General features: G+C 49.1%; 1 protein-coding gene across 1 annotated transcript in view; it reads left to right on the top strand.

Annotated features, from left to right (window-relative positions):
* The first annotated feature begins 3,387 nt into the window (after nucleotides 1-3,387).
* Nucleotides 3,388-27,713, top strand: part of TMEM132B (transmembrane protein 132B) — a 543,321-nt gene continuing 518,995 nt past the window's right edge. The window contains exon 1 of the mRNA XM_075898470.2: nucleotides 3,388-3,874. Within this exon, the coding sequence (XP_075754585.2) occupies nucleotides 3,793-3,874 (82 nt within the window). The 5' untranslated portion in view covers nucleotides 3,388-3,792. The remainder of the gene's footprint in view (nucleotides 3,875-27,713) is intronic.

The following is a 27,713-nucleotide window of genomic DNA, read 5'->3' as shown; positions in this document are numbered from 1 at the left end:
TTTATAACCAGCATTATGAGCTGGGTAACACCTTGTTATGGGATTGAGGTTGATAAATATGAACTCACTAATCAGTTACTGTAACTATTAGCATAAATCTCACCTAAGTCCAACGACAGATGGTCCTAACCAAAGTATGGGCTCATGCTACATTTTCCCTAAGGGGCAGGAGCCATTTGGATCCAGGCTGCAAGTGAGTATTGGGGATAGCAAATGAAAACAAAACAAAACAAAACAAACAAACAAACAAACAAAAAAAAACCACGGGCAGGGGAATGAGAGTTAAAAATCAGTTATCAGGTGGGAGACACTGCACAGAGAAACTGTGACAGTAGCCATTGCTCTTCAAATGTGCCTAAGGAGTCAGGGAATACTGCCCTAAAAACTCTGGAGGCATGATCAGATGAGAGATGAAATCAGGCTGCACCCCTTACACAGAAGTGTACAAACCCACAATGGAGCTTTTGCTGATCACTCTTTTGGGATGAATGTGGGAAATCAGAACATGAAAATACAAGAAAAATAGGAGAGAGAGAGAGAGAGAGAAACTGCTGAAAGGAGTAGCTGAACACCGAACAGATGAGCCTAGAAGAAAACTCGGGAGAGAACTTCTGTGCAGGGTACAAGCTGAAAAGTGCATTTGGCAGCCATTTCCTGCTATTTGATTCCTTTTGCTAAAGACACATAGGACTTCATAATTTCATTTAAACACCACATCAAAGAAAGGCCAGACTACTACCATTTTCTACTCCTAATTGGAAAGCTCCAGAATTTGAGAGGGTACTGGCTTCAAAAGCACTGACAGCACAAAAATATGGCAATACAAACAGGCACTTTTTAAACATAGTGGCTGCTGCTATGGCTCTATGCAGTTTTGCTTGTGGACTATTTTTCAGGGTAATGCGGATGGTAAAGAACAATAAGTAAAATCCTCTCTCTGTTCGCCTCTCCTCTCTAAGAAAACCCTTTGAAAATAGAAGCTTTGTGCTCAGGAAGGCTGCTGTCACTTGTTTTTCTTCCATTGTACTGCTTGATATTATTGCTATGACCATGTGCAGCATTCCAGAGGTACTGAAAAGTGCAGAGGATTGATCGGCCATGTTGTGCAGTTTTTCAGTGACTTGCATCCATTCTACAGCACACAAAAGGCTCCACGTGGCATTGCTTGAACTCCAGGTGAGTATTGGGCACCCAAGAAAGGCAGGTCATGTGCTTAACTTTGCTTTCCATCCACAAAAGTGCTGAGGTGGCTGCAGCACCATGTACTAGAACTACCTTTTGAGGCTGGTGAGTCCACTATGCCCTCAAATTCCAGGCCCTGTCTGGGGGCGACAGTAAAAAAGCTATACTGATTATGCATTTTCCTTCAGGCATTCTTGCTGTGCTCTGGCAGGGGTCATTTTGCACTCCCCCACCCTAGAAATGGTGCTACACGTTTTGCTAATCAAAGGTTTCTTCCAAAATTATTGCAGTAGGTCTGTGTCATTGAGAGTCACCAGGCCCTGCACCCCCCGCCGGAGTCAGATGTGACTCTCAGGCAGCAGGTAGCACAGAAGGTCTATTAGTAGAACACAGACACGCAGCTGAGTGGGGGCGCCTCTGCACAGTAATCGGTCAATACAATCTATCCTGGGAGGAAGGGGGGCTCAGACCTAGGGCCCTGTCACTCTTCCTGCACCCCAAGCTAGCAGAGAGTAACCCCGCGGCAGAGAGTAACCCTGCTGCCTCTGGCCTTTACTACTGCTTCCTGGGGGAAAGGTGCCATCTGGCCATGCCCCTTCCCTGCTCAGATTACAAGGGCATTGGCCATTTTGTAGTGAGGGAGGCTGGGGCCCTGTCTTTCAATGAGAGCCACGCCAGAAATTCCCATCAACATCTAAGTGTTGGTGCAGTGCTCTGGGAAATTGAGGCACACACCAGGACAGTAGAATTCACATGGAACAGTCTGTCCTTATCTCTGAGACTTCCCCTCACCTGGTGAAAAGAAGAGTGGAGACAGTCACCCAGAGAAAGGAGAGCTCTTGGTATTTTTCCACCACTTCTGCTGATTATTTTGCTCAGCTTGCATCTCTGTGGGGGTAGGGGCTGTGCTTGTCTGCATGTCTATGCAGCCACCAGCCTAGCCTGAGCAGGGCTCTCATGCTAATAAAGAACAGCTTCAGTGCTTCTGGAAGGAGTTTTGTTTTTCTGCGGCCAGACAGGTTTTCATGGGGTTGGGCCAAGGGCCTTTTGAAGGTTTGCTCATTATTCACAAAGCTGCAGTGTTTGTGACAAACATGGATACAATCCAGGTGGGTTCAGGGGAAACACTGGCTCTATCCCCGCCATTTGGTTTGAAACCAAGGCCCTGCCTTTTGCCCTCTGGCAAAGAAGCTGCTTTGAAAACAGCCCGGGGACAGGTGATCTGTGGCGCAGAGGAGTTTTATGACAATAGCGAAAAGCCTGCGCTCTCTTTGCGCCCTTCTTTTGCACCTGCTGAAACTCCAGTAACTGAAGTGCAATCTCTCTGGAGGGCCCTGCTGGGAAGGTATCGGCTTACCCGGGACCCGGCCTGGGCCCAGAGAGAGCGCCTGGGACGCATAAGAGGGGAGGGAGAAGGCCAACCTGGAGGGGAACCAGCTTCAGGCGGACCATGATGACAACCGCCTCCTCATTCCGTAGCGCGGGGGGAGAGGGGGCGCTCACAGTCTGGGGGGGCTACGGGAGCGCAGCAGGGGCGCGCCGAACTCAGAGTGGCGCTTTGGTGGAAGCTCTGAATTCTGCCCTTCTCCAGCGGAGAAGGGAGCCGGCGGGAGGCGGCCAGTGCCACTGCTGTGTGACCGCCCCTGTGTTCAATAACTGCCCGAGCAGCCGCTTCTCCCGGCTGCCCGTGTTTCCCTGGCTAGGGCCAGCCTGGCTGAGATTCACACCCCTGCCCCAGGGCAGCGCCGCTCATCCTCCGAGCCTCCCCGCTTTGTGCGCCCCGCTCCCCAGGTGATCGCCTCTCCCTGCCCCGGCTCCGTCCTTCGTAACTCAGGGTTCTGCCTGTGCCCGAGAGGCGAGCGGATCCCTGCTTGCTCCCCCACCCGTTACCTGCCGGGGCCTTTCCCGGGGCAGGGATCCGCGCGCTGCCCGGGCAGAGCAACTCGGCTCCCGCTGCCTCCCCCCTTCCCTTGGCGGTCCGGGCTCGCAGCAGGTTCAGCCGCTGGCTCCGCTCCGGGCTGCAGCCCCAGGCAGGTAAAGGCGCTTCTCGCCCCCTCCCAAGGTGCCCGCCCCTCCCCCGCCTGTCCCGTTTCCCAGCCCCCCCCCCCCCCTGCCATTGGCCCTGCCGGCTTGTCATTCCCGCCCCCCCTGCACCGGTCTGGGGGGGGGGGGGGAGGCTCCCGCCGCCTCTCGCAGATGCGCCCCGCTCGGAGGTGGGACGGGCACGGCAAGGGCCCGGCTGGAGCGCATCAGCCGCCCACTTCCCCGCCGGCCGGGGCGGTTCCGCCGAGCCGAGCGAGGCATTTCGGGCGGGGGCAGCAGAGCCAGGAAGGCGCCGCCGGGGGGATGCGGCTGCCGCCGCCCCAGGAGTATTTACGAGCGCTGGAGATCCCGGCAGTGGCGCCCGGGGCTTCCCGCGGCTCTGGGATGAGAGAAAACAGCGGCACCCGCGCCCCTGCGCAGAGGATTACGCACGGCTGCGCCCTGGCCGGGTCCGAGCGGGCTCCGCGGCGCCGCGCGTTCCGATGATCGCCAGGAGACGGGTCTAGAGGGCCCCGGTGTGAACACAGGAAAAGGGGCAAGGGCAGATCTGGTTACTCAGACCCCCCCATGGCTGCGGGGCGTGGAGCAGCGAGGATGGTGCCCAGGTGTTCCGTGCTGGCGCTGGCTCTGGCTGCTCTGCTGTGCGAAGGTAACCCCGCAAGTTTGCCTCCTTGTTACTGACGGGCTTTTCTCCCGCGGATCCGCTCCGCGGTTGCGGGCAGGGGCGTCGGGGTCTGGGAGAGAGCCCTCGCCACCTCGCCACGGGACACGCGGAGCGTGCGCGCTTCGAGGCGAGTGGCGGGAGTTTTTCTGTCTGGCCGGTCCCTTTCCACGCGTGTCCCAGCCACAGCCTTTCCCCTTCGCGGATCGCCTCAGTCCCCTCGCTCGCGGGGTTAGAGAGGGAAGATCAGCGTGGAGCGAAGATACCCACATAAACTCAGGGAGAAACCTCCGTCCTGGCTGCAAACCGTCCGCAGGGGCTGGGCGCTGGGTGCCTGGCCGGGGCTCCCTGATCTCTGCCGGGGGAGGGGGGGAGGGCAGGAAGAGAGGAGGGGGCAGCTCTTCCCACGCTGCCTACGGGTGTGCCAGTCTTCTCTTGGACTGGCCCGGGTTACTTCTCCTTGGTGGGGTGCCCGAAACAACAGCCCCAGTGTAGGTCCCTCTGGCTGTCAGCTCTGGGGCGACCCCACAGGTCCTGCCTGACCCCTCGCAAACCTCCTAGCAGCTGCTTCAGGGGAAGGGGGGGGAGGGAGAACCTACAGCTTTCCCACTCGGGAAAGAGGTGGAAGGGTTTTCAGGCAGCTGCCGTCTGCACCCACTTGCTGGACTCTCTTCTCTTCCGCCGCTGCCTCTTGCTCTGGGCTTGGGTCCTTGGCTGTGTAGTCTCTCCCCTACGGCCAGCGGGCCGATCCCAACTTGTGCCCCCCCCCAAGGGGGAGGCGAGTGGTCGGAGGTTTGGGGGGAGGGTGCTGCTGCTGCCAAATGGCATATCTCAATGCCCGAGCCAGCGCTTCCCGGAGAGATGTAAGAGGACAGCAGGAATTTTCTCCCCGGAGCTCTGCTTTTTGCTTAGCCCCCAACCCGCCTTCCAACTGAGTTACCGCCGGGCTGCCAGCCCGCAATGAAATTGACCGGGGGGGGGGGGGGGGGAGTGTTTGATTAGCGCAACAGGAAGCTTCTGTATTTCTTGTGCTGCGGTTTCCCAGCTCTAGGTTTGCGAATCGCGGTGCTAAGGGGGACTCACGAGGTGACATGTCAGCGCAAATCCATGCACCAGAGAACATTTCTTTCCGTGGCTCGGCCACGCAGGTTGGCATCGCTCCCTCTGGGACTGATCTATTATGCGAGACAGGTCGCAGACTTGCGCCTACTCCAAGGTACCCAGAACCTATCGGGGATCATCCCACTCATCGCTGGGGACAGTCCCGGATCCGAGCGGTTTGCAACTTTTGGCAGGAAAACTTTTTACCGTTGTTCGTTCAAGTGTGTTCACACACCATTAGCGCGTGAAAAAAAAGTTACTGTGGCCTGATTAGTTAACCGCCCTGGGGCAGTCATTGTTCAAACTCCCGGCGGAGGGGAGGAAAGAGAAGTGTAAAGATCCTGATCGCGAGGTGGGTTTGCTGTGAGCGCTGGAGGAGACTCGCGGGTGTGAAAGGTTCGCCGGACATTCCCCCTTTTCGCAGCTTCCTTTCAGTGTAAAGCAAACCCAGGGATTTAAAACGCGTGGGTAAGATGATGCCAGTGCCACCGTTCCTGGACTTTAAGAGATGGACCAGGACGCAGTGTGTTGCTTGGCTGGAGGAATAGCAACAGGGATTCAGAAAAAGCTTGAAAATAAAGGGCCCATTCCCACAGACTCTGGCTTAGTCCCCTTATAAAGTCTCTCCGCATTAATATATTTGCGGACCACGGGGGTTCTGCTTTAAACACCTGCTGTCATGGTTTGACCCAGGAAACTCAGCCTCTACTTCCAGCAGGCTCCCTAGCATATTCAGGAGCTGATCTTGCAAACTCAATTCAGCGGGGAGTCGGGGAATCTCTGAACCATGCAGAGGTTTCGAGGTCTTTAGGAGACGAGGCAATAATTAATGTTTTGCAAGCCTCCCGCTTTTATCGCATTGTGGTTATGGCTTTGCAACGTTTCATCGGAGCAGCATTTTATTTCGAGTCCACCCTCCAATAGGAGAAAATGGCCAGGTTTCCTCTATGATGTACCCTGAGAGGGAAGGGCACGTCTTGTGCAGAAGTCCCCAGGGACCTTCGTTTGAGTCTCACTCAGAGGTGTGGAGACGTTTAGCACTAAATAATGGTGGTTAAAAAAAAATTCATTAAGACGCGGAAATTGCGCGGTATTTCTTCGTTTTTTTTCCTTTTTATTTACCACTGAGCAGTACGGCTGTGTCACCTCTGGGTTAAACAAAAAAACAGGACTGTGTAGTGAAAGTCTAACTTGCGCTGAGTAGGGGAAAGCTCTCGCTGTCAGGAGGAATATTCATTTAGTTATTTTAAGGATTTCCAGTAGAAAACGAGTGAGTCTTGCGCTGAGAAGTTAGTAGCCCACTTAATACGATTTACCACCACGGGTCTATTGTGCGCAGATAGGACAGATTTCAGTGAAGATCCTTATAGGTGAAGGGAATGAAAAACAACGTTGGTATCACCTAGTTAGAAAGGAGTCATTGTTCAGTCCTTTTGGATGTATGTGTGTATTGGGGAGGAGAACAGGAGACGTCAGATAGCTTGAACTCAGCAGCCCTAGAGCACAGAAACACCGGGCAATAATTTCCATGGTATTATTTACCTTGTCGCAACTCAGCACTGAAATCTTCCCCCTCCATGGCACCGCGGAGTTGGGGAAACTTTTCTACTCCCAGAGCCCGCTGCCAATTCGCAGAGCTCGCGGCACCGATGACATTTCTCTCCCCAGCAGCGCGTGCGACGGTTTGATCAACTCGCTTTGGGGGAGGTGAGAAACCAGACCTGGCGCTCTCTGCTTGCCAAACCTGCGCCCCCCATCAATATCCAGCGCTGGGGAGCGGCGGGGGCGGAATGCCAAGCAGTGACACCTTGCCAGGGGCAGGGTGTGTGTGACATGGTGGAATGGGCACTTGCAAGCTTTGGACTTTTTGAAATACCAGTTGCCTGATGAGGACCGGGTCTTGGCTTTCATGTTGGCGTGAAAGCTGCAGACTCTTATCTGGGGGCGCTTAACACATTCCGAATGGAGGTGTGGATCGCTATGGAAATCTTAGTCTGCGGAGTCCCCAGGGGGCCAGCCCCCTCCAGGTTGAAACGGTAGAAAGAGGCAGCAGCCCTAGAGTGAGTTTATATCCCTATGCACTGTAAAGTGCATCTCCTCTCTCCGACTTTTTTCTCGCCCTCCCCCCCCCAGCCCTTGTGTGGGTAGCTACCATGGTGAGCGTAGCTTGTGGGTGTGATTCCTGCCGCATTCGGAGTGCTTATCCATATGGAAACCCGCGCTGACTGTAACTGCGTGTTGCTGGAAATGGACCATTTCAGCAGACACCTTGTTACTTCTACCTGCGCCCTTTCCAATGTGCACGTTGGAAAGCAGCGGTGGGCATAGTTGTAGTTCATGCTGATGTTTGGTGAACACCTCCCCAGTCCTGCTCTTCCCTTTGGTCTGTGCAATCTAGTGCTCCTGTCCATCATGTAGTGCTGCCCTGTGCTGTGCTGTGGACTATGGAATGTGTATGAGAGGAATGTCTAGGGTCTGCGAGTTGGAGGGTGGGGGGTGGGGGAGGGGGGAGAGAAGAAGGGAGTTAAAGTAAGTGTAATTTGTACATTTACTTTAAAAATTAGAGACTAATCTAAATTCTGCCGAGCAAATATCTTCATCCTGCATACTTGCTGTAGACTGCTACCAGTAACAAAGGGGTTTCCCCCTCATCTCTTGCATTTTGGAAGGAGACTTGCAAGAAAGGTGAGATTGAGTGCTGGTCCCCAGTTTCAAAAGTCACGTCCATGTCCGGTTTTCAGAGATTACAACATTCAGGACCACTGAGATCCATGTCTTGGGCATAGCCAATTGTGAAGACAGGAGCCTTTCCTGCATGCCATATTACTCTGTTCTAAAAGAGGCAGCAGTAAACTGAAAACTGGCACACAGCCTTTGGGGAGTCGCATGAGGAGGAGTCTCACCTGTGCCTCCTTTGTTTCTTGCTTGCTCCCAGTGAGGCAATTAAAACTACTGACATCTCACACCAGTTCAGGGAAATTTGAAAGCTCATTGGTGGCCTTTGTACTTTACTTCTCTGGGGACTTTTCCCTGTTCTCCAATTCTTGTCTTGCCAAGTATGCTAAATAGCATACTCTGAAAATCTTGCTTGGCTGAGACCTTCCAGAAGCAGCACTTTGTGGTAGCATCTCAAAATTTTACCCAAAGTTCAGTTTTTTGGGTGAGACTTGGAAATTATTATCACTTCCTCCCTTTCCATTATATTCAATGGTTTATCTTCACTTTTGTGGCTGCTGGCTCTGTGTGGAACCAGAAGGAAAAATGCCAAGGGGCTACAAAAAGTTGAGTTTGTGCACATATCTGTCCTGCTCATAAACATATTTCTGTTCTGTTCATGAGCTCCACATTTTCATGTTTACTACACAGCTGCATATTCTGCATATGGGCAAGGATGGCTTCGCTGCCGGCTTTGCTTCTACAGAGCCAAGAGATTCAGATCCTATGCTTCAGAGAAGCATGGGAAGATTTGGGTCCTTTTGCTAAATGAACTTTCAAACTCTTTGAAGTTTACCCATATTAAAATATTTTAAAGTGATTGTGCTCAAAACATCTGGCCACACTTCTTTATGGCTAGGTAATGAGAATATTACACATCTCCTCTCTAGTTATAATGAGGAGACAATACAATATGTCTGTTTGAGGGAAAACAGTTTGTCCATTCCGTCTTTTCTTTTTACCCTTGCCAGCTAGAAGATGGAGAGCCATGAACACATTTATTGAATTTCAGCAGAACATGGTTCCCTTTCCTGTTTTTTTCTATTCCTCTCCACACTTCTAAGACCCAGGATATTCATATCTCAGTGGTTCAGGAGCTAAATGAGCAATCAAGATTACCTTCACTGAGTCACAGTCATGTGAATTCATTGTTCCATTTACTGTAGTTGTATATACTAGTACTTAAATATTTAGTTTATATTCTACTAAATATTTTATAAATGTGCATCTGTCCATCTGTCTGTGAGTCCATTTATTTGAGAAGTCCTCCAAATGGTAAGAGCTAGAGCCACTTTGGTATGCAGCTTCCTCTTCTCCTAACTTAAAGCAAGGCTGGGACTTGGTTGTGCTAGGATAATGGGATGTGTGAGGAATTTGATTGTTTCTCATAAAATGGAAAGGGAGGGATCTGGGAGAAGAGACAGTTATATTGTATCATGCCCACAGGGGGCAATAAGGGGCCAGAGATGGGGACCAGGACAGCCATAATTCCAGGCACATCCCATTGTTCTGACACAACCAAACTCTGACCTTGCTTTAAGTTAGGAGAAGAGGAAGCTGCATACTAAATTTGGTGATCCTAGCTCTTACTGTTTAGGAGAAGTGCCATACGGTATGTTCTGGGCAGTACTAAGAGCTGACTGGAGGAAAGCGGGGGGAGGAAGGGGGCAGTGTGCCTCATCTGCCTGAGGCTCTGTCCCTTCCAGGAGCATGGAGCTGCCCCCCACCTTGCCCAGGGGCAAGACAGTCAGTGCTTTTCTTAGCAAAGTTGGAACCCTGCAGGGAAATAATGGTTCTTGCTTCCTGACTCCCTAGTTGCAAAAGCGTGCTAACTTTATGGGTGCTTGGGCCTTGGTGAAAGGGAATGTAGGACTGGCCATACTGGGTCCGACCAAAGGTCCATCTTGCCCAGTATCCTGTCTTCTGACAATGGCCAGCGTCAGATGCTCTGGAGGGAATGAAGAATATGGGGAATCTTCAAGGGATCCAGTGTCTTTCTGGGCTGAAGAGCTGAGGTCTAGGGTAGCATGGCTGTTGCAGGGAAGTTCTAGGAACAGCCCAGCTTGTGGGAGAAAAAGCCAGCTTGCCTATTTTGGTGGTGGTGCTCGTTACTGCTGCACCCGGGCTGTGGGAAAGGGGACAGTTTGGGTGAAGCACAGGGTGGGGAGTAAAGAAGGTGGAGTTTGCAGCCTGATCACAAACTCCCACAAAAAAATGTTAGCCCACAGCCCAAAAGGCTTTGTGTGCACTTGCAAATGTTGAGTTCAGACTTTTTTACTGGTGACCTTCAATCTGTCAATATGGAACTGGCAATTTCTATTGGTCAAGAGAGGCCTTGGTGGTAGGAGGCCCCTGCTCTGCCACAGCGCTGCTGTGTGACATTGGACAAGTCACTTGGCCATTCCATGTCTTGGTTTCTCCACCTATAATATGGTGATAATATGGTGGACCAGAGAGGTGAGGAATAGTGAAGGGAGGGTAGAAACCTTCCCAAGTTTTCCTTCTGCATGGCAGTCACATTTTAATAAGCATCTTTCAGGAATCTTCTGTGGTACATTATTGATCATTTCCACCATTTCATCTATTTAATGCCCCTAGTTCCATGGCAACCTGGCCTTCATTCAGACAGCTCTGTGGGTATCTCTGCTTCTTGGGCTAGTGGTTCTGCTTTGTGTTCTCATTGCCATGGTCTGGACATCTTTCTGAAGTGGGCTCAACTTTGTTCTTCGGTGCATTGCCCAAATTGCTTGGTGTGGTTTCAATGGAGACATGGTTTTCCTGTGACTGGTGGCACCATTTCTGTGACTGGTGTGTGGGTTTAATCAGGGTGCACATGCTTGGCTACTAGAGGGCCCAAATGCCATGTTCTGGAATGTATCTTCCTGGCGATGGTCCTTGGCCAGTTGCTGGGCCTTTGCCTGGCTGCAGTGAGGCTCTCTCTAAGTTTATGTGAACAGGTATCCTGTAGATCAGTGGTCCCCAACGCGGTGCCCTTGGGTGCCATGGTGCCCGCCGGGCCATTTCTGTGTGCCTGCCAAGTGATTGGGGCTGGCCCCGCCCCCAGGCACGTGGTGCATTGGCGGCGCCGGCCCCGGTCGTGCAGCACAGGGTCAGTGCTGGCCCTGGGCGCGTGGCGGTTAGGTGGCTCCACCCCCGGGTGTGCGGCGCGAGGTCTGTGCTGGCCCCGGCCTCGGACACATGGCGTATGGGTGGTGCCGGCCCAGGCGCGTGGCACAGGGGTGGTGCCGGCCCCGGGCGCGCAGCACATGGGTGGCCCCGCCACCAGGCACGCGGCACATGGGCGCTGCCAGCTCGTGGGCGTGTGGCACAGGTGCCGGTTCCAGGCACGCAGCGCATGGGTGGCGGCGGCCCTGCCCCTGGGCGCACGGTACATGGGCTGTTCCAGTCCTGGGCGTGCGGCATATAGGCAGCACCCAGCACAGTTGCAGCGCCAGCCCCAGGAGTGTGGCGCAAAGGCACGCAGCATATGGGTGGCCTCACCCCCAGGCTTGTGTGCGGCCCCGCCCCCGGGTGCCTGGCGTGTGAGCAGCCCCTCCCCCAGGTGCCCGGTAGCCCCAAAAGGTTGGGGACCACTGCTGTAGATGACCTGGATGAGTTACCTGACTCTTTACTTTCCTGCCTGTTTCTACCTGTAACCCTTCCCAACTTTAAAATTAGCCTCCTTGCAGGCAGGGAGCGCTGAATGGGACTCTCTTTAGAATCTCTCCAGGTATTTCTGAACTGTTTGTAGTGGTCATGTTTGATCAACACAAAGTACTGTCTCTTCCTGTGTGGGTGAGCATGTGTCAGTGCTGTTGTCTGCTTGCTGGGGAGACACTGAGAACTCGGGACTGGGCCCTGCCTGGCTAACTCACTTTTGGTTTAATGAATTTACTGTCTTCATGGCCAGGGTGCTGGAACAATTTATATGGTGGTCGTGGTGGGGTGGGGACTGACATCCATTGAACCAAACTGTAACCCCTGTATATAATGGAAATCACCTCATGCCAGAGGATGCTACTGCATCCACCCCCCAATATTTCTAGCTCCTATGTGTTAATGGCTGTAAATGTACCCAGGCCATTAATATTGCCTTGTGAACAATAGTAATTGAAATAGAAGAGATGGGGATGATTAAATATCTATGTATCTACCTATAGCTCTAGCTACAGAATATGGGCGCATTTTTGTGCAGAGCCATCTTTGAAACTAAAAACCCAGAGTATCTGTTGCATAATCAGGGTATGTCTACACTACAAAGCATCCACACCTCAAGTGTGTTTTTACACAAGAGAATCGAAAGAACAGAGGGGGTTTTGTGCAATTGGTATTCCTCTTTCTACAAGGAAGAGCACCTTTTTGCAAAAGAGTTATCTCGCAAAAAGGTGTGTGTGGATGGGGAAGAAGGGCTTTTTGGAGCAAAAAAGGAAAGAGGAAAAAGCACAGATGCTGTGGTGGCCATTTTGTGCGTACCAATCAGTGCTTACTTTTGAAATAATGTCCATGCAGTCTGGACGCTCTTTTTCACAAAAGCGCGTCACTTTTTCTTTGTGCTTTTCCAGTGTGGATGCCCTCTTGCTCAAGAAGTTTTTGAGGAATATCTCTTCCGACAAAAGTTTCTTGCGCAAAAAGCCTGACGTCTAGATGTAGCCTCAATTCCTAAAATGTGATCACACAATCAGTTTTTACAAATGAGGATTATTTTTACAAATGAGTACAACAACTGTTAGATTTAAATATACCATCTAAACAGCTTACTCTTCACACTGGACCTTTGTGTATGTGTGTCTGGAGTCCTACCCTGCCTCCTGCTGAAAGATCTACTGAAGGTATATATACTGAATTCACATCACTCCAGTGTAAATACTATATAGTTCCACTGAAGTAAATGGAGCTACTCTGGATTTATGGCATTGTTACTGAAATCAGAATGTAGTCCAGGGAGAGTATTGTCTTGCCCTTGTTCAATATTTTTCACTCCAGAATCTTCAGTCACGGATTCCGCAGTCTGGTTTTGTATATTTCAAACAGTAGAAAATCATTCTGTGAGTTTCAATTTTTGATCATTTTCTTCCATTTGTCAAGCTTGGTTTCAGAGCTGTGTTCACTGAAATCAGACTTCAGCTGATCGATAGACTCTTTTTAGGTTTCGATTCCAAAATAGTTACATACAAAAATCCATAGAGTCCAATTAGATTTGGTGTATTTTATTATTGGGCACAATCCAGGATTTGAGATGCTCACTCAAAACATTGCTCTTCCCTATGACTAAACTGACATTTAAGCAGCACCTACTGCATTCTCGTTTATAATGGAATCATTATAGCAGTGTTTCCCAATTTTATTTGGCTGAGGAACCCTTTTCAGCTTTTCAGAATTTCAAGGAATCCCTAGGTTTGTCAAGAAAAAAAAAAGAAACAAAAAGGAGGGGGGAGAGGGAGCCACCAATGCATGAAAATCACATTCCTTCCCGAAGACCCCCCACCCCCCTTCCTTGAGGCCTCATTCGCTCTGTTCCCCTCTTCTCCATCACTTGCTATCCCCAGCCCTTATACACTCTCACTAGGTTGAGTCAGGAGCTGTGGGGTGGGAGTGAGGGATTTGGGTGTGGGAAAGGGTGAGAAGTACAAGCTCTGGGAGGGAATTTGGATGCAGGAGAAGGGGATGTTGGTTCGGGGAGGGGGCTCTAGGCTGGGGAGTGTTGGGCTCAGGTGGAAGGTTGGGGTGCTGAGCAAGCCAGGGCTTGTGGATATGAGGGTGCAGGAGTTTGGGCTGGATATGTGAGGGACTCAGGGCAAGAAGGTTGTGAGTATGATGGGCTCAGGACACAGATTTGTGATGTGCGGATGGTGCAGAAGTGTTGTGGCAGAAGACAGAGGATGTGGGAATGCAGGAGTTTGGGGATGTCAGAGGCTCAGGACGGGGGGTTCCAGTGTATGATAGGCTCAGATTTGGGGTCAGGTGGTGCAGGAGTATTGTGATGCTGCAGTGAGATGGGGATTTGCCCCCAATTGCGGGCATGTTGGCCAGGCTTAATTTTTAAATAAAATATTATGTCAAACTCAAAAGGTTTTCACATTGTCTTTATTTATGAGAGGGGTGAGGAACCTGTTTTGAGTCAGGGGTCACCGACCCTCAGAAAAGTCAGTTGGGGCCACAAAAGTGAAATGCAAAAAAAATCCAACAACCCTCCAAAACCCCCCAAGCCTCACTAATGTGGTCCCAAATGTGCTGGTGGGAGTAGGGGACAGAGTGAAAGTGGGTGCTGGGGCTGCGGAGAGGGTGCTGCTGGGTGGAAGGATGCTGGCTCAGGTAGCGGGGTACTGGGGCAAGGTGCTGGAGCTGGCAGGGTGCAGGGGTCAGGGACATGGTCCTGCTGGGCACTAGGGTGACTGGCAGGGTGCTGGGACAAGAAAGAGGGTGCTGCTGGGTGCTAGCATGGATGGCAGGGTGCTGGGTCCAGGGCCAGGGTGGTGCTGAGTCCTGGGGTGTGAGGCAGGGTGCTGGGGCCAGGGTAATGCTAGGTGCTAGAATGGATGGCAGGGCTGCCAAGGAGCGGGATAGGGATGGCGTGCAGGATCTGGGAAGGAGGTGGGTGGGGTAGGGGGCAAGGTCTGGGTGGTAGGTAGGGTGGAGAAGCAGGCTGGATGTAGGGTGTCTGGCCAGCAGGAGGAAGTAGGACCAGATTGGGAGTAGGGTGACTGGCTACGAGGGAGGGTGCAAGGAGGGGACTTGGGTAGGAGTTGGACCTCCCTGATCTGGCACCCTCTGGACCGGACTGGTCCCAAATGAGGGATTTTTGGACCAGGGGAAGTCATTTCAGGGCTCCTGGTTCCCCCCCACTAGGTTTCTTTGCACCTCTATCCCCTGCAACCCAAATGAACTGCCCACCCTCGCTGGTTCCCTGCACTTCCCCCAAAACCATCCCCCACAATCCAAGGGAGTGCAGCACCAGTTCCCTGCAGCTCCTCACAGCCCAGCTGAGCTGCCCGTCTGTTCTGTATGCCCTCCCCCATCCACCTCAGCCCAGCTGAGCCCTGCACTGGTTCCCTGCATGCCTCCCCACAGCACAGCTGAGCCCCATTTCTCTGCACCTCCCCCAAGCCCCGCAAAACTGCTGAGCCAAGCGCCGATTCCCTCTCCCTTCCTCCCCTTGAGTCTAGCCCCAGTTCCCGGCACCTCCTTTCTCCTGCAGCCAAACTGAGCTCTGAGCTTCACACACACACACACCCAACCTACAGCCCAGCCCAGCCCAGCCCAGCTCCCCGGACCTCCCCACGCTGCAACCCCACTGAGCTCAATTTCCCTGCACCTTCCCCCAAACCATGCAGACATGCTGAGCCAGCGCTGATTCCCTGCCCTTGCCTCCGTCCCTCCCCTTGGCTGTGTCTACACTGGCGCGATCTGGCACCAAAGCGGCCACTATTGCGCAAAAACTATGATGCTCCTGCTCAGGAATAAGCCCTTTTGTGTAACTGTTCTTGCGCAAGAGGCCACTGTAGACAGGCAACATGAATTTCTTGCGCAAGAAAGCCCTATGGCAAAAATGGCCACTGGCACTTTCTTGGGCAAGAGAGTGTCCACACTGCCATAGATGCTCTTGTGCAAAAGCACAGCTCTCACATGGCAGTGTGGACGTGTTCTTGCACAAGATGTTCTTGCACAAGAAACTGCCAGTGTAGACACAGCCTAAGAGTTTCCTCACATGAGCAAAATGAATTTTGTGTTGTGCACCAGTACTGAGTTCATGTGGCTTGTTTGGATGTGCCACTGTGGCACCCAAGTTATTAATAAATATTTTTAAACCTTTACCTTTTCCCTCTGCTGCCATGTCTCCTCCCCTTGTTCCATCAGCTCCCCTGGTGCCTACTGCCTCCCAACTCCTCACCCTCCTCTGCTGTCCTAACTCCTGCCGTTCTCACTGCCCTCAGCCCTCCTGCAACCTGCCCCCGTCCACCAGCCCTTCTCTCCTCCTTGTGCCCACTCCTCCAGTAGCCCCACTCTGATCGTGTGAGCTACCCCTCCTCATCCCCTCTTCTAACAACTCCATCTAGAAACCTGCCCTGCCTCTCTCCTCTGGTGCTGGTCCCTCCCCAGCAGGTGTCTGCCCTTCTGCTTCACCCCCAGAATCCCCTGGCACTTGCACCTTCTCTTACTCCTGCACCCTCCTGTTGCCTCCCTCTTCCCTCACTGCCCCTACCTCCTTTGTCCTCTTTTTCCCTGATGCCCATCCCCTCACCACCCTCTGCCCCTGTTCCCCTCATGCCCCTGTGTCGTCACACATGACTTGCTTCATCCCGGCCTTCCTTATGCCCACCCCTTCTTTCAAGCCTTCTCCCAGCACCTCCCCTCCTGCCTTTTTCCTCATTGTCTGCACTTGGCCCCCTGGCATTTGTCTCTCCTCTACCCTGTCCTTTTTGGTGCCTTCCCCTCTCTTCCCCTTCTCCCCTCCCCCTCCGCACAAGCCCCTTCTTCTCCCAGTTCTTCCCCTTCCCCTTCCCCTTCTCCTTCCCCTACCCCTCCGCATAAGCCCCTTCCTGTCCCAGCCCTTCCCCTACCTTCTGCTTTCCACTTTGCGGGGCTGGAGTCTGCGCTCCATCCCTGGACTTTGAACCTACAATTCAGCTGCGCAGCACAATGCAGTGTCCAGGAGTTTTATGTCACGCCCGGGCATCTCCCACCCACCGGTTTGAGCATGCTGCGCAGGGCAGCAGCACCCAGCAAGGGGGAGCTCAGTGAAGGTTGTGCATGGTAGGGATGGGATGGGTCTAGAGATGGGGGAGAGACGCTCTGGGACCGGGGTGGGAGGATGTGCGGGGGGGGGGGGGGGCGGCTCCAGCTCCAAATATTGGTGGAGCATGGGCACCACGAGCCCATATAACTCGCTGCCCATGCACCAATTGGGAAACACTGCATTATAGGGTCAGACTAACCCTGCTGCAAGAATCACTGCGGGAAGAGGGCAGGGTGGAGAGAAAGCTCCCTGTGATGCCATTTACTGAATTTCCTCTCAATTAACAGGGGAACAGAGTTTGCTTTCCTATGAGAGAAGCAGGGAGTCCAGATCAGAGATCCCCAGTGTGTCATCTGCATGGATATGTTTGGTGGTGGCTCAGCTGAAGTCAATGACAGAGTTCTCCTATTACCTTCAGTGGGACCAGGATTTCACCCTTGTGCTCCTATCCCATGCTCCAGCTCCCTAGACATATGCCTGCAAAGAAGCTCTGCTGGCAAGAACTTACTTGCTGATTGCTGCCCCGATTGTTAAACAGGGTTGCTCACAAGGTTGAGTGATTTTGGATACAGACACAGATAGCTTCAGGCTGCATTAACTCATAAAGCTGCTTCTAGTGATGTAGATTGTAAAGCTCACCCTGGCCTACAGAAGCAGTACTGAGCACAGAATTTTTTTCTTGGTTACACTGGTTATGAATCTGGATGAACTCCACTCATAAGAATTGTTTATATGTGGTATAACCAGGAAGGCCGACAGCTTCCGTGGGTCCCCAAGCAGGGAGTGTGTAGGGGGCCAGCTCTGTGCCCTGAAAGGGGTGGGGACTTGGCAGAAAGGGTGGGGCTAGCACAGCCAGCCCTCAGCATCTCCTGGACTGTGGTGCTGGGCTCTTCTAGCCATCAAGGATGCACAGAGCGTGCGGCATGGTGCTCTGGCAACAATTTAAAGGGCCCGGGGCTCTGACCATTGCCACTGGAACAATGGCAGGGAGCTGTGGTCCACAAGGCAACTGCCTCCTTTACACCCCCTGTCAGCTTGCCTCTTCCTCACTTTCTAACTCACTGATGATAGTGGGCCTGATTTGGGTCCCTTGTATGCGTATAAGTGAGGATCAATTCTGTATAAGGGTGATTGAAATCAGGCCTGTGGAACTTCCATCAGGTGTTTGATGGCATTAATGACAGGCAGAGGCTGGTTCTCTCTCTCTCTCTCTCTCTCCCCTTCATCTATCTATCTATCTATCTATCTATCTATCTATCTATCTATCTATCTATCTATCTATCTATCTATCTATCTATCTATCTATCTATCTATCTGAAAGATAGCCCTAACCTTTGACAATTGCTCTGCCGGTGCATCAGAATGTGATTATTGCACATAAACACTCGCCAAGTACAACCTTCAAATATTCTCGCTTTAAGTGCCATGGAGGCTTTTCAGTTAAAATTACCACTTGTTTATGTCCCTCGATGCTTTTTAGGTAACAGAAGATGCTTCTGTTTCACATTGTCAGGAATTTTCCCAAATGGTCCCTCAGTGGAGGCTGTCAACATCTGAAAGCGAAGAGGCAAAACTGACATGCAAAGACGTCCTCTGAGGCGAGTTACAGCAGTCGGTAAAAAGCACACTGTATCTGATTCGCTCTCTAGGTCCTCATTTGGCTCATATTGCTCTACAATCTGAGCACCTCCAAATGAAGTGAGGCAAGTGCTGTCTTGTCTACCCCAGCGAATGACCACTATGCTCTATTCAGAGAAAGATCTTTGGGGCAGACATAAATATGCTTTCACAATATTGAGGATAATGGGATCCTGATTAGGCTGGCTTCCTGGCAAACCTGCAATAGTTCCAAAAATACTCTTACAACAGGCTTTCCATTGTTTTTTGTTTACATAAGTGGGTGTTAGACCTTGGGAGACTTTATTAATTTATGAGGTATTCCAGATTTGTGTGTATGTGTTTTAAACATGTTTTCTTCCAAATTTTGGTGATGAAACAATGGCAGGTATGCAAATTTCAGAGGTTGAGTTATTAAACAGCAACGTGGACACTATTTTTCACAGAAAACCTGTATGCTCAAATTCAAAAGCAGCGGAGACTTACCACTCAATCAATTCGCTTGTCGTTTAGGATCATCTTAAAAGTGTTGATTACACCCTCCCTGTCTCTCGCCTCTTCAGGCAAAGACAGACATGAAGTGTTGCGTCAGATTTTTCACTTCAAATAAAGAATATTTTGCGGAGCTTGGGGACAATGTTTCACTTGGTTCTGTTCTCATGAAAGGACACTGCTGAGGGAGGTACGTATGCCTGGAGCAGACACCAGTCCTCCACTAGGCCAGAGCCTACTGCATATGCTCTTTTATTTTTTAATGTTGTTTCCAATATCTTCTGTTTGTACAGCTGTGCTCCTTTCAGATGGCTTTTCAGAGTCTCTCTGTGTGATCACTTCTCCCACCATGGAAATGCAGCCAGCACTGAGATGGAAAACAGCACCCGGAGGGAGGCCTAGTAATTAGGACGCTCCTCTGTGAGTGTGGGAAACCTGAGCTCAGTTCCCTGATGCTGCCACAGATTCCTGGGGTGGCTGGGGGAAAGTCACTTAGGACTAAATCCCCAAAGGAATTTGCAATGCCTAACTTTTAAGTACTGTGTCGCCTAGGAGAATCTGCAGCCCTGAGTTAGGTCCCTCAATTCCCTGACTAGGGACTGATTTACTCAGATCCTGGGGGGGCACTGGACTCTTGTGTTGCCCCAAACCCTGCACCCACCCTCACTCTCACTGTGCCCTCCCCTGCCCTCTTCCCAACCCTGCTTCATCCTTCTCTCTAGTGCCTCCTGCACACTGTGGAAGGGCTGATCGCCATGGGTGGAAGGTCTGGGAGAGAGAGAGAGGAGATAATTGGTGGGGCCACTGGTAGACAGTAGGTGCTAGGTGGCAGAGCAGGCACTGCACCCTTTATATTTTTTATTTTTTTCTGTTGTTGCTCCAGTCCTGGGCCACCCATGGAGTCAGCACCTGTGGCTCCCTATATGAGGCAGAGGGACAGTGAGGTAATTACAAATGGGATTCTCAGAAGCCAGCAAACTGAGTGGGGAGTGGCCTAAGTCAGCCAATAGGAAATCATAGAATCATAGAACTGGAAGGGACCTCAAGAGGTCATCAAGACCCGTCCCCTGTGCTCAGGGCCGGACCAAGCACCATCTAGATCATCCCTGACAGATGTCTGTCTAACCTGCTCTTAAACATCTGCAATGGTGCGTATTCCACAACCTCCCTAGACAATTTATTCCAATGCCTAACCAGTGTGACGGTTAGGAAGTTTTCCTAATTTCCAATGTAAACTTCCGTTGGTGCAATTTAAGCCCATTGCTTCTTGTCCTATCCTTAAAGGACAAAGAGAACAATTTTTCTCCCTCCTTCTTGCAACATCCTTTTAGATGCATTTCAGCCTTCTCTTTTCCAAACTAAACAAGCCCAGTTCTTTCAGCCTGCCCTCATAGCTCATGTTTTTTAGACCTTTAAGCATTTTTGTTGCTCTTCTCTGGATCGTTTCCAATTTCTCCACATCTTTCCTGAAATGTGGTGCCCAGAACTGGACACAGTACTCCAGATGAGGCCTAATCAGTACAGACTGACTTCAGCGCAGGAAGAATGACTTTTCATGTCTTGCTCACAGTACTCCTGTTAATACATCTCGGAATCATGTTTGCTTTTTTTGCAACAGTGTCACACTGTTGACTCATATTTAGCTCGTGGTCCACTATGACCCCTTTCTGCAGTATTCCTCCCTAGATAGTCACTTCCCTTTCTGTATGTGTGAAACTGATTGTTCCTTCCTAAGTTAAAGCTTCTCTCTAAATGCTGAGGAGAACAGGGCTCAGGTCCCTCCCCTCTAAAGTAGTCAGGCACCTAACTCCATCTGGGATGCACAGTTTGGATGCCTCTCCTGGAGGCAGTCCTTTCTCGGGAGGAGAGAGTGATCCCCACCCCAATGGTAGCCAATAGATCACACAGTGTTTCAGGGACTGGAACTCCAGTGTCCCACATCCCAAGAAGTGCCCTAACCACTGGGCTATAGAGTCCATCTCTCTCTGGCCCTGAGATGATTTATTTTTATGAAGCAGAACAGCATCAGTTCAAAGATCCCTGCCCAGAATGCCCATTTGCATGTGAGCCAGGGCACACCTCTGGGATGCAGGTGTATTGGGTTCAAGTCCCTAATCCAAATCAGACAGAGGAGGGATTTGAAAACCAGTCTTTTGCACCCTGTGCCAGTGCCCTCATCTCCAGGCTACTGTGTATTCTAGGTCACTGTACGGCCCAGCCCAGGCATAAGCAAGTTCTTCAAGAACACTTGTGGGCTTGGGCCCCACTTCTAAGACAGGCAGGGCAGTGTCACATTTGAGAATCCCTGTCGGGACTTGGGCATCAGCCAAGAAGCTCGGTGTTGTCAGTACTTAGGCAGTTTTATACCTGCTCACTGATGGAAACTTTAGAGGCAAGGGGATTTTGGTCCTTGCAGGTAAGCAGTTTGAGGATCTGCAGCAATAAAAGTACCAATTCAGAGCCAAAACCTCTTGGTGGATCTAGCCCTTAGTCTCTCTGTGCCTCAGCGCCCTCTCTGAAAAATGGGGATCATAGCACTCATAGTCACCCTGACTCACATGGGTATTGAAAGATAAACCATAGGTGGATCTGGATGAAAATTAGGTGCTGCAAGATGATTTAATTATGCCTCCTGGCCTTAAATGCTATGAGACTATATATAATAAAGAATGCAAGACATTCAGACTTATAGTAATAAGTACAGAATTGAAAATGGTTTTTAACAATAACCAGCAATGCTACAAAGCTATTCAGTGGGGAGGGAAGAAGAATACCATTGAAATCCCCTGAGGAATTTAAACAGACAAATATAATTATTTAAAGTAGAATCTAGTTAAGAGTCTGGGTGTAAAATGCCTGCTCCTGTGAAAAAGGCCCTGGGATCATAAGGGATCTCCCCGAGCCAGTGAAACAAGGAGCATTTGATTATTTGGGTCGGCCTCTAATGAGGGACTTTATTCCTCATGGGGCTGACAGTCCCTAGCACTGAACCACCCTTGCAGCTTGGTGATGAGTTTGAGCTCTACAGCCAGGTCTACACTACAGCGAGAGGTTGAATTAAGATGCCCAACTCCATCTATGTTAATTATGTAGCTGGAGCCGACATACCTTAATTCGAGTTTCTGTGAAGTCTTCACAGTGGGAAGAGCAGGTGTACTGGTGCTGACAGGGGTGCCCTTTGAATTTGATTTAGATGGTCTTTAATAGACCCGATAAATTGAACTTCAGAAGATTGATCGTGACTGTGTTGATCTTCCCCATTGTGAAGACATGGCCTGATTGTTCTGAGTTGGGGAAATCTCACTACTTGTAGGGATACTCTGGGAGCTGTTTTGTCTGGGGAAGATAATGACTTTTATGCAGAAAGAAGAGTCCTTTTTCTTAATAAAGAAAGAAATCAAGACCCTTTAGAGGATTCCATTCAAGGTGCCTGCATCTTTGGTTTCTTTGGCTAGAATGGAAACATTTTGAAAACAGATGGCAAAGCAGAAACTGATTTATGTCCTGGTAAGTGCAGAAAGCAGGTACAAGGGACCCTTCCTGTGGATCGTGTAATAAGTAAGTATTTTAAATCTAGTTTCTCTGACAGGGAGAGCAGTGGAAGCAACAGTATTTATGCATTTTATGTGTAGTGTTAGATTTTAGGACACTAGGGATATGTCTACACTGCAACGCTATTTCAGGATATTGGAGTATCCTGAAATAGCTATCCCGCATCTTCACAGCAAGCCCATTATTTCAGGCTCACTATTCCAATGTTCTTGTAAGCCTCATTCTATGAGTAGTGAGGGATGTTTCAGATTAGCGCTTTATTTTGAAATTTGGCGCTAATGATGAAATAAGCTATTTCGAAATAGCATTGAAATAAGATATGCAATTTGCATGACTCAAATAGCATATTTTATTTTGAATTACAGTGCTGTGTAAACGCACCCTGGAAGGAACTAGGCATTGCCCAATCAGGAGGAGACTTGGACATCTCTCATATGAATTTCCCCTGAGTCAAGGAAAATAAGAGCTATTTTATGTCCTGTGGCAGACTGTTAGTTGGACTATAGAACTCAGCCATTCACATGAGTGATACACATGCTTTGTAAGTCTCAGAGGGGTAGCCATGTTAGTCTGTAACTTTAAAAAGAATGGGTAGTCCGGTGGCACCTTAGAGGCTAACAAAAATATGCATGATCATGAGCTTCCATGGATAAGACCTATTTCATCAGAAGTTAATTGTAGCTTTGTTTGGGAATGGCTATCAATTAGTTTGACAGCTGCATTTTGTGCCGTGGGGTGAGGGTGAGGAGTTATTACATTTAATTGAATGCACTGCTTTGAAAGAAATATATGAGGTACCTAGAATCCTACAGAAAGATACGGGACGAATCCGTAGACTCTCGGGCAGGGAAACCTCCAGCACACTGGAAATGTAGCAGGCACTGTAGCCAAACAGTAACCTATGAGTGACATTTTTCATTCAGAGAAGGACCACAGTTACTTTAAAGAGAGGAGGGATGGCTTGTGGCTTTAAGCACAGTGGCAGGATTTGGGAGATTGGGATTTTATTTTTGCTTCTGCCACAAACGTCTTTGGTAATATCTGTCAAATTATGGCTGCTCAGCAGTTCTGGAAATTGGGCAGTAAGGGTTCCTCAGTTTTCCAGCTGTAAAATGGGCAGCTGTAGCTGTCCCAGGTGATAAGTGTATGTCTACACAGCAACATTATTTAGAAATAACGAACATTATTTTGAAATAACTTAGTCCACATCTACACAGGAGACAGTTATTTTGAAATAATGTCCAAATACTGTCAAGCTTGAGAATTTCTTACTCTGACTCCTGTAACCCCATTGTACGAGGAGTAAGGGAAGTTGGTGGAAGAGTACTCTATTTTGAAATAAGTACTGTATAGAAACTCCCAATTTTGAAATAAGCTATTTCAAAATAAGCTACGCAATTGACCTGGCTCAATTTGTGTAGCTTATTTTGAGTTAAGCCCTGCTGTGTACATGCACCCAGGGTGTTGAGTGTAAATTTTACTGCTGCTTGTAAAGCCTTTGGGTGGGTGACTGTATTGAAGAACAAAGTATTATTAAAGCATTTCATTGCTTAATGGAAGAAATAAAGAAGAAAATGTGTGTGTACATTTAGCGAACTACATTTAATAATTATAAACATTGAAATCTATGTTCTAAAAAGTTTGATGTTATAGCAGCAGCTCTGTGGCCATGCAGACTGAGACAGAGAAATGAGATCCTCTGCCCTCTTGTTTTTGTTAGCATGGGACACACAGCTACCACCATGAATCAGTCACACACAGTCATAGGAATTAGAGATGGAAAAGACCTATTAAGTCATGTTTTCTGTCCCCTCCGACAATGCGGGATTGTTCAGTACAGTCTATTCTTAAGTGCTTTGTCTAGTCCACTTTTAAATGACTCGAGCAATGGGGCTTCTATTGTGTCCTGTAGCAGACTATTTCACAGTTTATTAGACCTCCCTGATATTCAGCCTAAATTTTTCCTTCACTTAGTTGCATTCCATGATTCCCAGCTTTGTCCCTTGAATGACCCCTAAACAATTCTCTGCCTCTTTCCTGCTTGCATACATTCTTCAGAGCCTTGCATTTGCTGATGGAAGAGTCAGTAACAACAGCAACTATTTCAATGGTGGCTGGACAGCGGCTGTAAAAACGAGTCCTGACTGGGAAGATACATATATTATAGTTGTAAGCCAATGGTAGAACAAAGTGCGCAGGAATTTAGTTGAACATGGTGAAAACAAGCTCTGTAACTTATCAAGAACCAAGAGAAGGAAGGTATCTTACAAGTTTTCTATTCTATCATCATCCCTGCCTAACTCTCCTCAAGGCACTGAACCACCACCTCCAGTTATGGATGGGGAGAAGAGCAGGAAATCCTACTGCCCCCTATCTTTCTCTGTGGGAAGTATCCCTCCCCATCCCTTCTTGTGCAACTCATTTCACTCATGGGGATCAGAGCTCCCCCTTGTGCAGATACCTGCCTTTTTGCATCCCAAACTCACACACACCCCCTTCAGCAGCAGCAGTCCCCTGACCTTCCCTACTCCACTTCCTCCCTCTCCAGATCTTATGCCCTCCCTCCGCACTGCACCAACCCCTGTATCTTGTGCTCTCCTCAATTCTCCCCAGCAATGCCAATATTGTCCCACTATCTATAAACCTCATCTTGCACTATGACATTCCCCTGCCTATTTTGCAGCACGGGAGAATATTAGTTACCTGCATTGTTATATGTTCATCTCTGACAGCTGGTGGAATTAATATAATACGATTTTCTCTCTTTTTTTTTAATATTTAACCAAAACTAAATGTACTTATACACTTACTGCATTTCATCTGAAAAAAAATCCATTGAAATTCATCAATGTCAGTAAATCTGAGCCAGAAAACTCATCTCCATTAAAAACAAATAATACGAGTTCCAGAGGGGTAGCTGTGTTAGTCTGTAACTGGAAAAATTTAAAAAACAACACTGGGTGCACTAATAAACCATGTAAATGGTATCATGAGCTTTTGTGGGCACAACCCACTTCAGATGAAACTCCTGTCATCTGAAGAAATAGGTTGTGCCCACAAAAGCTCATGATACCATCTACATGAGACTGTTAATGTTGTCTGAAATTCATGCATGCTTCCTCTACCCCTATACACTGGGCAGAACTGTAACAATATGCCACCCCCTAGCTCCGTGGTCACCAACCAGTAGATCGTGAGCTACCAGTAGATCTCAGGGGCTTTAAGAGTAGCTCTTGAGCCCTCTCTGAACCGCGTGCCTGCGCAGTACATTTACATTAGATTTCCTCATTTGAGGAGCAGCTACTCACCGAGCAACAACACAGGCGAGGAGCTGCAAGGAATGGTGGGAGCTGGGAGGCCGGGAGGGCTGAAACACCCCAGCCAGCTGACTGTGGCTTTCATAGCTGGAGCTAGGCACAGCCTCCCTGGGGATAGCAAGTGATGGAGAGGAGGAGAATAGAGAGGGCGAGACTTCAAGGAAGGGGCGGAGCAGTAGATCTTTGCTTGGTCTGCCATTTAAAAAGTGATCTTGGGTGTACAAAGGTTGGAGACCACTGCCCTAGCTGTTATTTACTGCTTCTCCCCTGTAGATCACACAGTGCACTAGAAGTACTGCCAAGCCCATTTTATTGTGATCCATAGTCCACAGATGTCCATTACTGTACGAGGGGCAAGGCAGTGGAGAATTGGGATCCTGGGCATCTTCCTACCAGGCATCCAAAAGTAGAGACTGCTTTTGCATCTTTGGTCTATGTCTTGCAACCTTTTTAAGCAATTGTACAAGGTAACGAGTGGGTGTCCTGATCCTGCAAAACGCAGGCAGTCTTTTGGGAGGTACACAGTAGTGCTCTTAACTTCTGACAAAGTCAGTGGGAGAGGAGGGCACCCAGTGCCTTTCAAAAGACAGACAGACCCCCACAGGGTCAGTACCTTAGAGCTGGGTGGTAACCAATGTGCTTCTAATTTTTTTCCATCCATGTGCAGAATAAATTTTGTTCTGAGCACCAAGCACTGGTGGGATGTGCGCCACCAGTAGAAACGTAGGCTGCCAGCTGTGCATGCTCTGCTAATTAGCTGGGAAGTCTTTGAATCTCTCTTGGGTGGCTGCCCAAGAGCACAGCTCATGGGGAACACTGGTGGTTATTTGTGTGCTCTAATCTACCGTATAGGTCCACAAGGGCATATAGCTGAATGAGAGAAGCATAGCAGCAATGTACAAGAGAACAGGCTCAGCAATGAGGGAGGAAGGGGGAACCTGAAGGACCCCTGGAAAGAGAGATATCTAATGGTACTATTCCATCTAATCTTTCCCATCCATCCATGTGTGGATTTTTTCTATCCACAAGCGGAATAATTTTTATGTGAACTGAGTTTTGTGTGAAAGTGCACCACCAATAGAAACAAAATCTAATCAGCTGGGTGGCATTTGAATGGCTGCACAATGCATAGCTTATATGTAACACTACTGTTCTAGGGAGCACATGGATGTCTGTGTCAAGTTGTGTCAAGCTTTGGTCCTTTGGTCCTATCATCTAAGATGCTATCGAAAATGTGTGATGTCAGCCCTCTATTGGAAAAGGATTATTTCGGCAGCACACACACATTTATTTACTGCACAGCTTCTGCCATTAGAATAATCATTACTTCTTGGCCTGGGTGTGAATTCAGAGCATCCCACTGTGGCACTTAAAAAATTAATTACAGCAATGAAAGAATTCCTCTCAAGAATTCCACGCATTGGTCTAGTTGAAACGTTTTAGCCGTGCATCAGTTGGTGCAGCTCTTGTCAAAGGATTGTGAGAACATGCATGGGTCAGTGATTTAGATTAGGCAAATTAAATTAGGAAAAATTGATTTGATTTAGAAAGTGAGCTCTCAGATCAAGGGGAATTACCTGCTTCTTACTCTGCTGGGCTTCCCCATCTCTTTGAATGAAGACTGGCATAGTCAGATGATTTAGGGTTAAAGCAAATGGCTGTTTTAGAAGGTATCTCAGCAAGCTGAAGAAAAATGAGTGGACATGTTTTATCAGATAAACAAGTATTGACCCATATATCAGAAAGTCAGCTAGAGATAGGATTGAGTCAGGATGCTTACAAACTAGGCTGCCAACCTATTCACAAGGCTGGCTAAGAAATGGGTAGCTGAACATTGTGTTTAGTGTTGTTCAGAAATTGCTTTCATGCCTTTTGAGTCTACTTGCTTTAATCTTGGCACTTGCTCCAGAGGTTGGTTGCGGCCAGCATGTGGGCTCTGGTTTGCACTGATATATGCATAGTCATTTTTATGGCTGGGGAATTTGCTGTTCATGATAGTTTATACCTTACGAGATCAAAATGAGTATTTGTTTTTTCTGTCCATTTTCATTATAAAAGCTGCTGTTGTCTGTAGTTCATTGAGTGGGACTGTGCCCCAGGGCTGGATTAAGACATGCTGAGGCCCTAAATTATGTCAAGTTTAAGAGGCCACATAGCATTACCAAAAAAAAAAAAAAAAAAAAAAAAGGTGTATTATTGTAACAGAAAGGACAATGAAAATGGAAATAATAGTTTTATATTTGCATTTTTATTGGCACATAGGTGAGGATGCAACTAAAAACTAGTACTTTTTTATATT

This window comes from Pelodiscus sinensis, chromosome Z, assembly GCF_052426305.1.
Source record: "Pelodiscus sinensis isolate ZL-2025 chromosome Z, ASM5242630v1, whole genome shotgun sequence".
NCBI classification, from domain to species: domain Eukaryota; kingdom Metazoa; phylum Chordata; order Testudines; family Trionychidae; genus Pelodiscus; species Pelodiscus sinensis.
The sequence above is the reverse complement of the archived record's forward strand: the minus strand, read 5'-3'. Positions and strand labels throughout refer to the sequence as shown.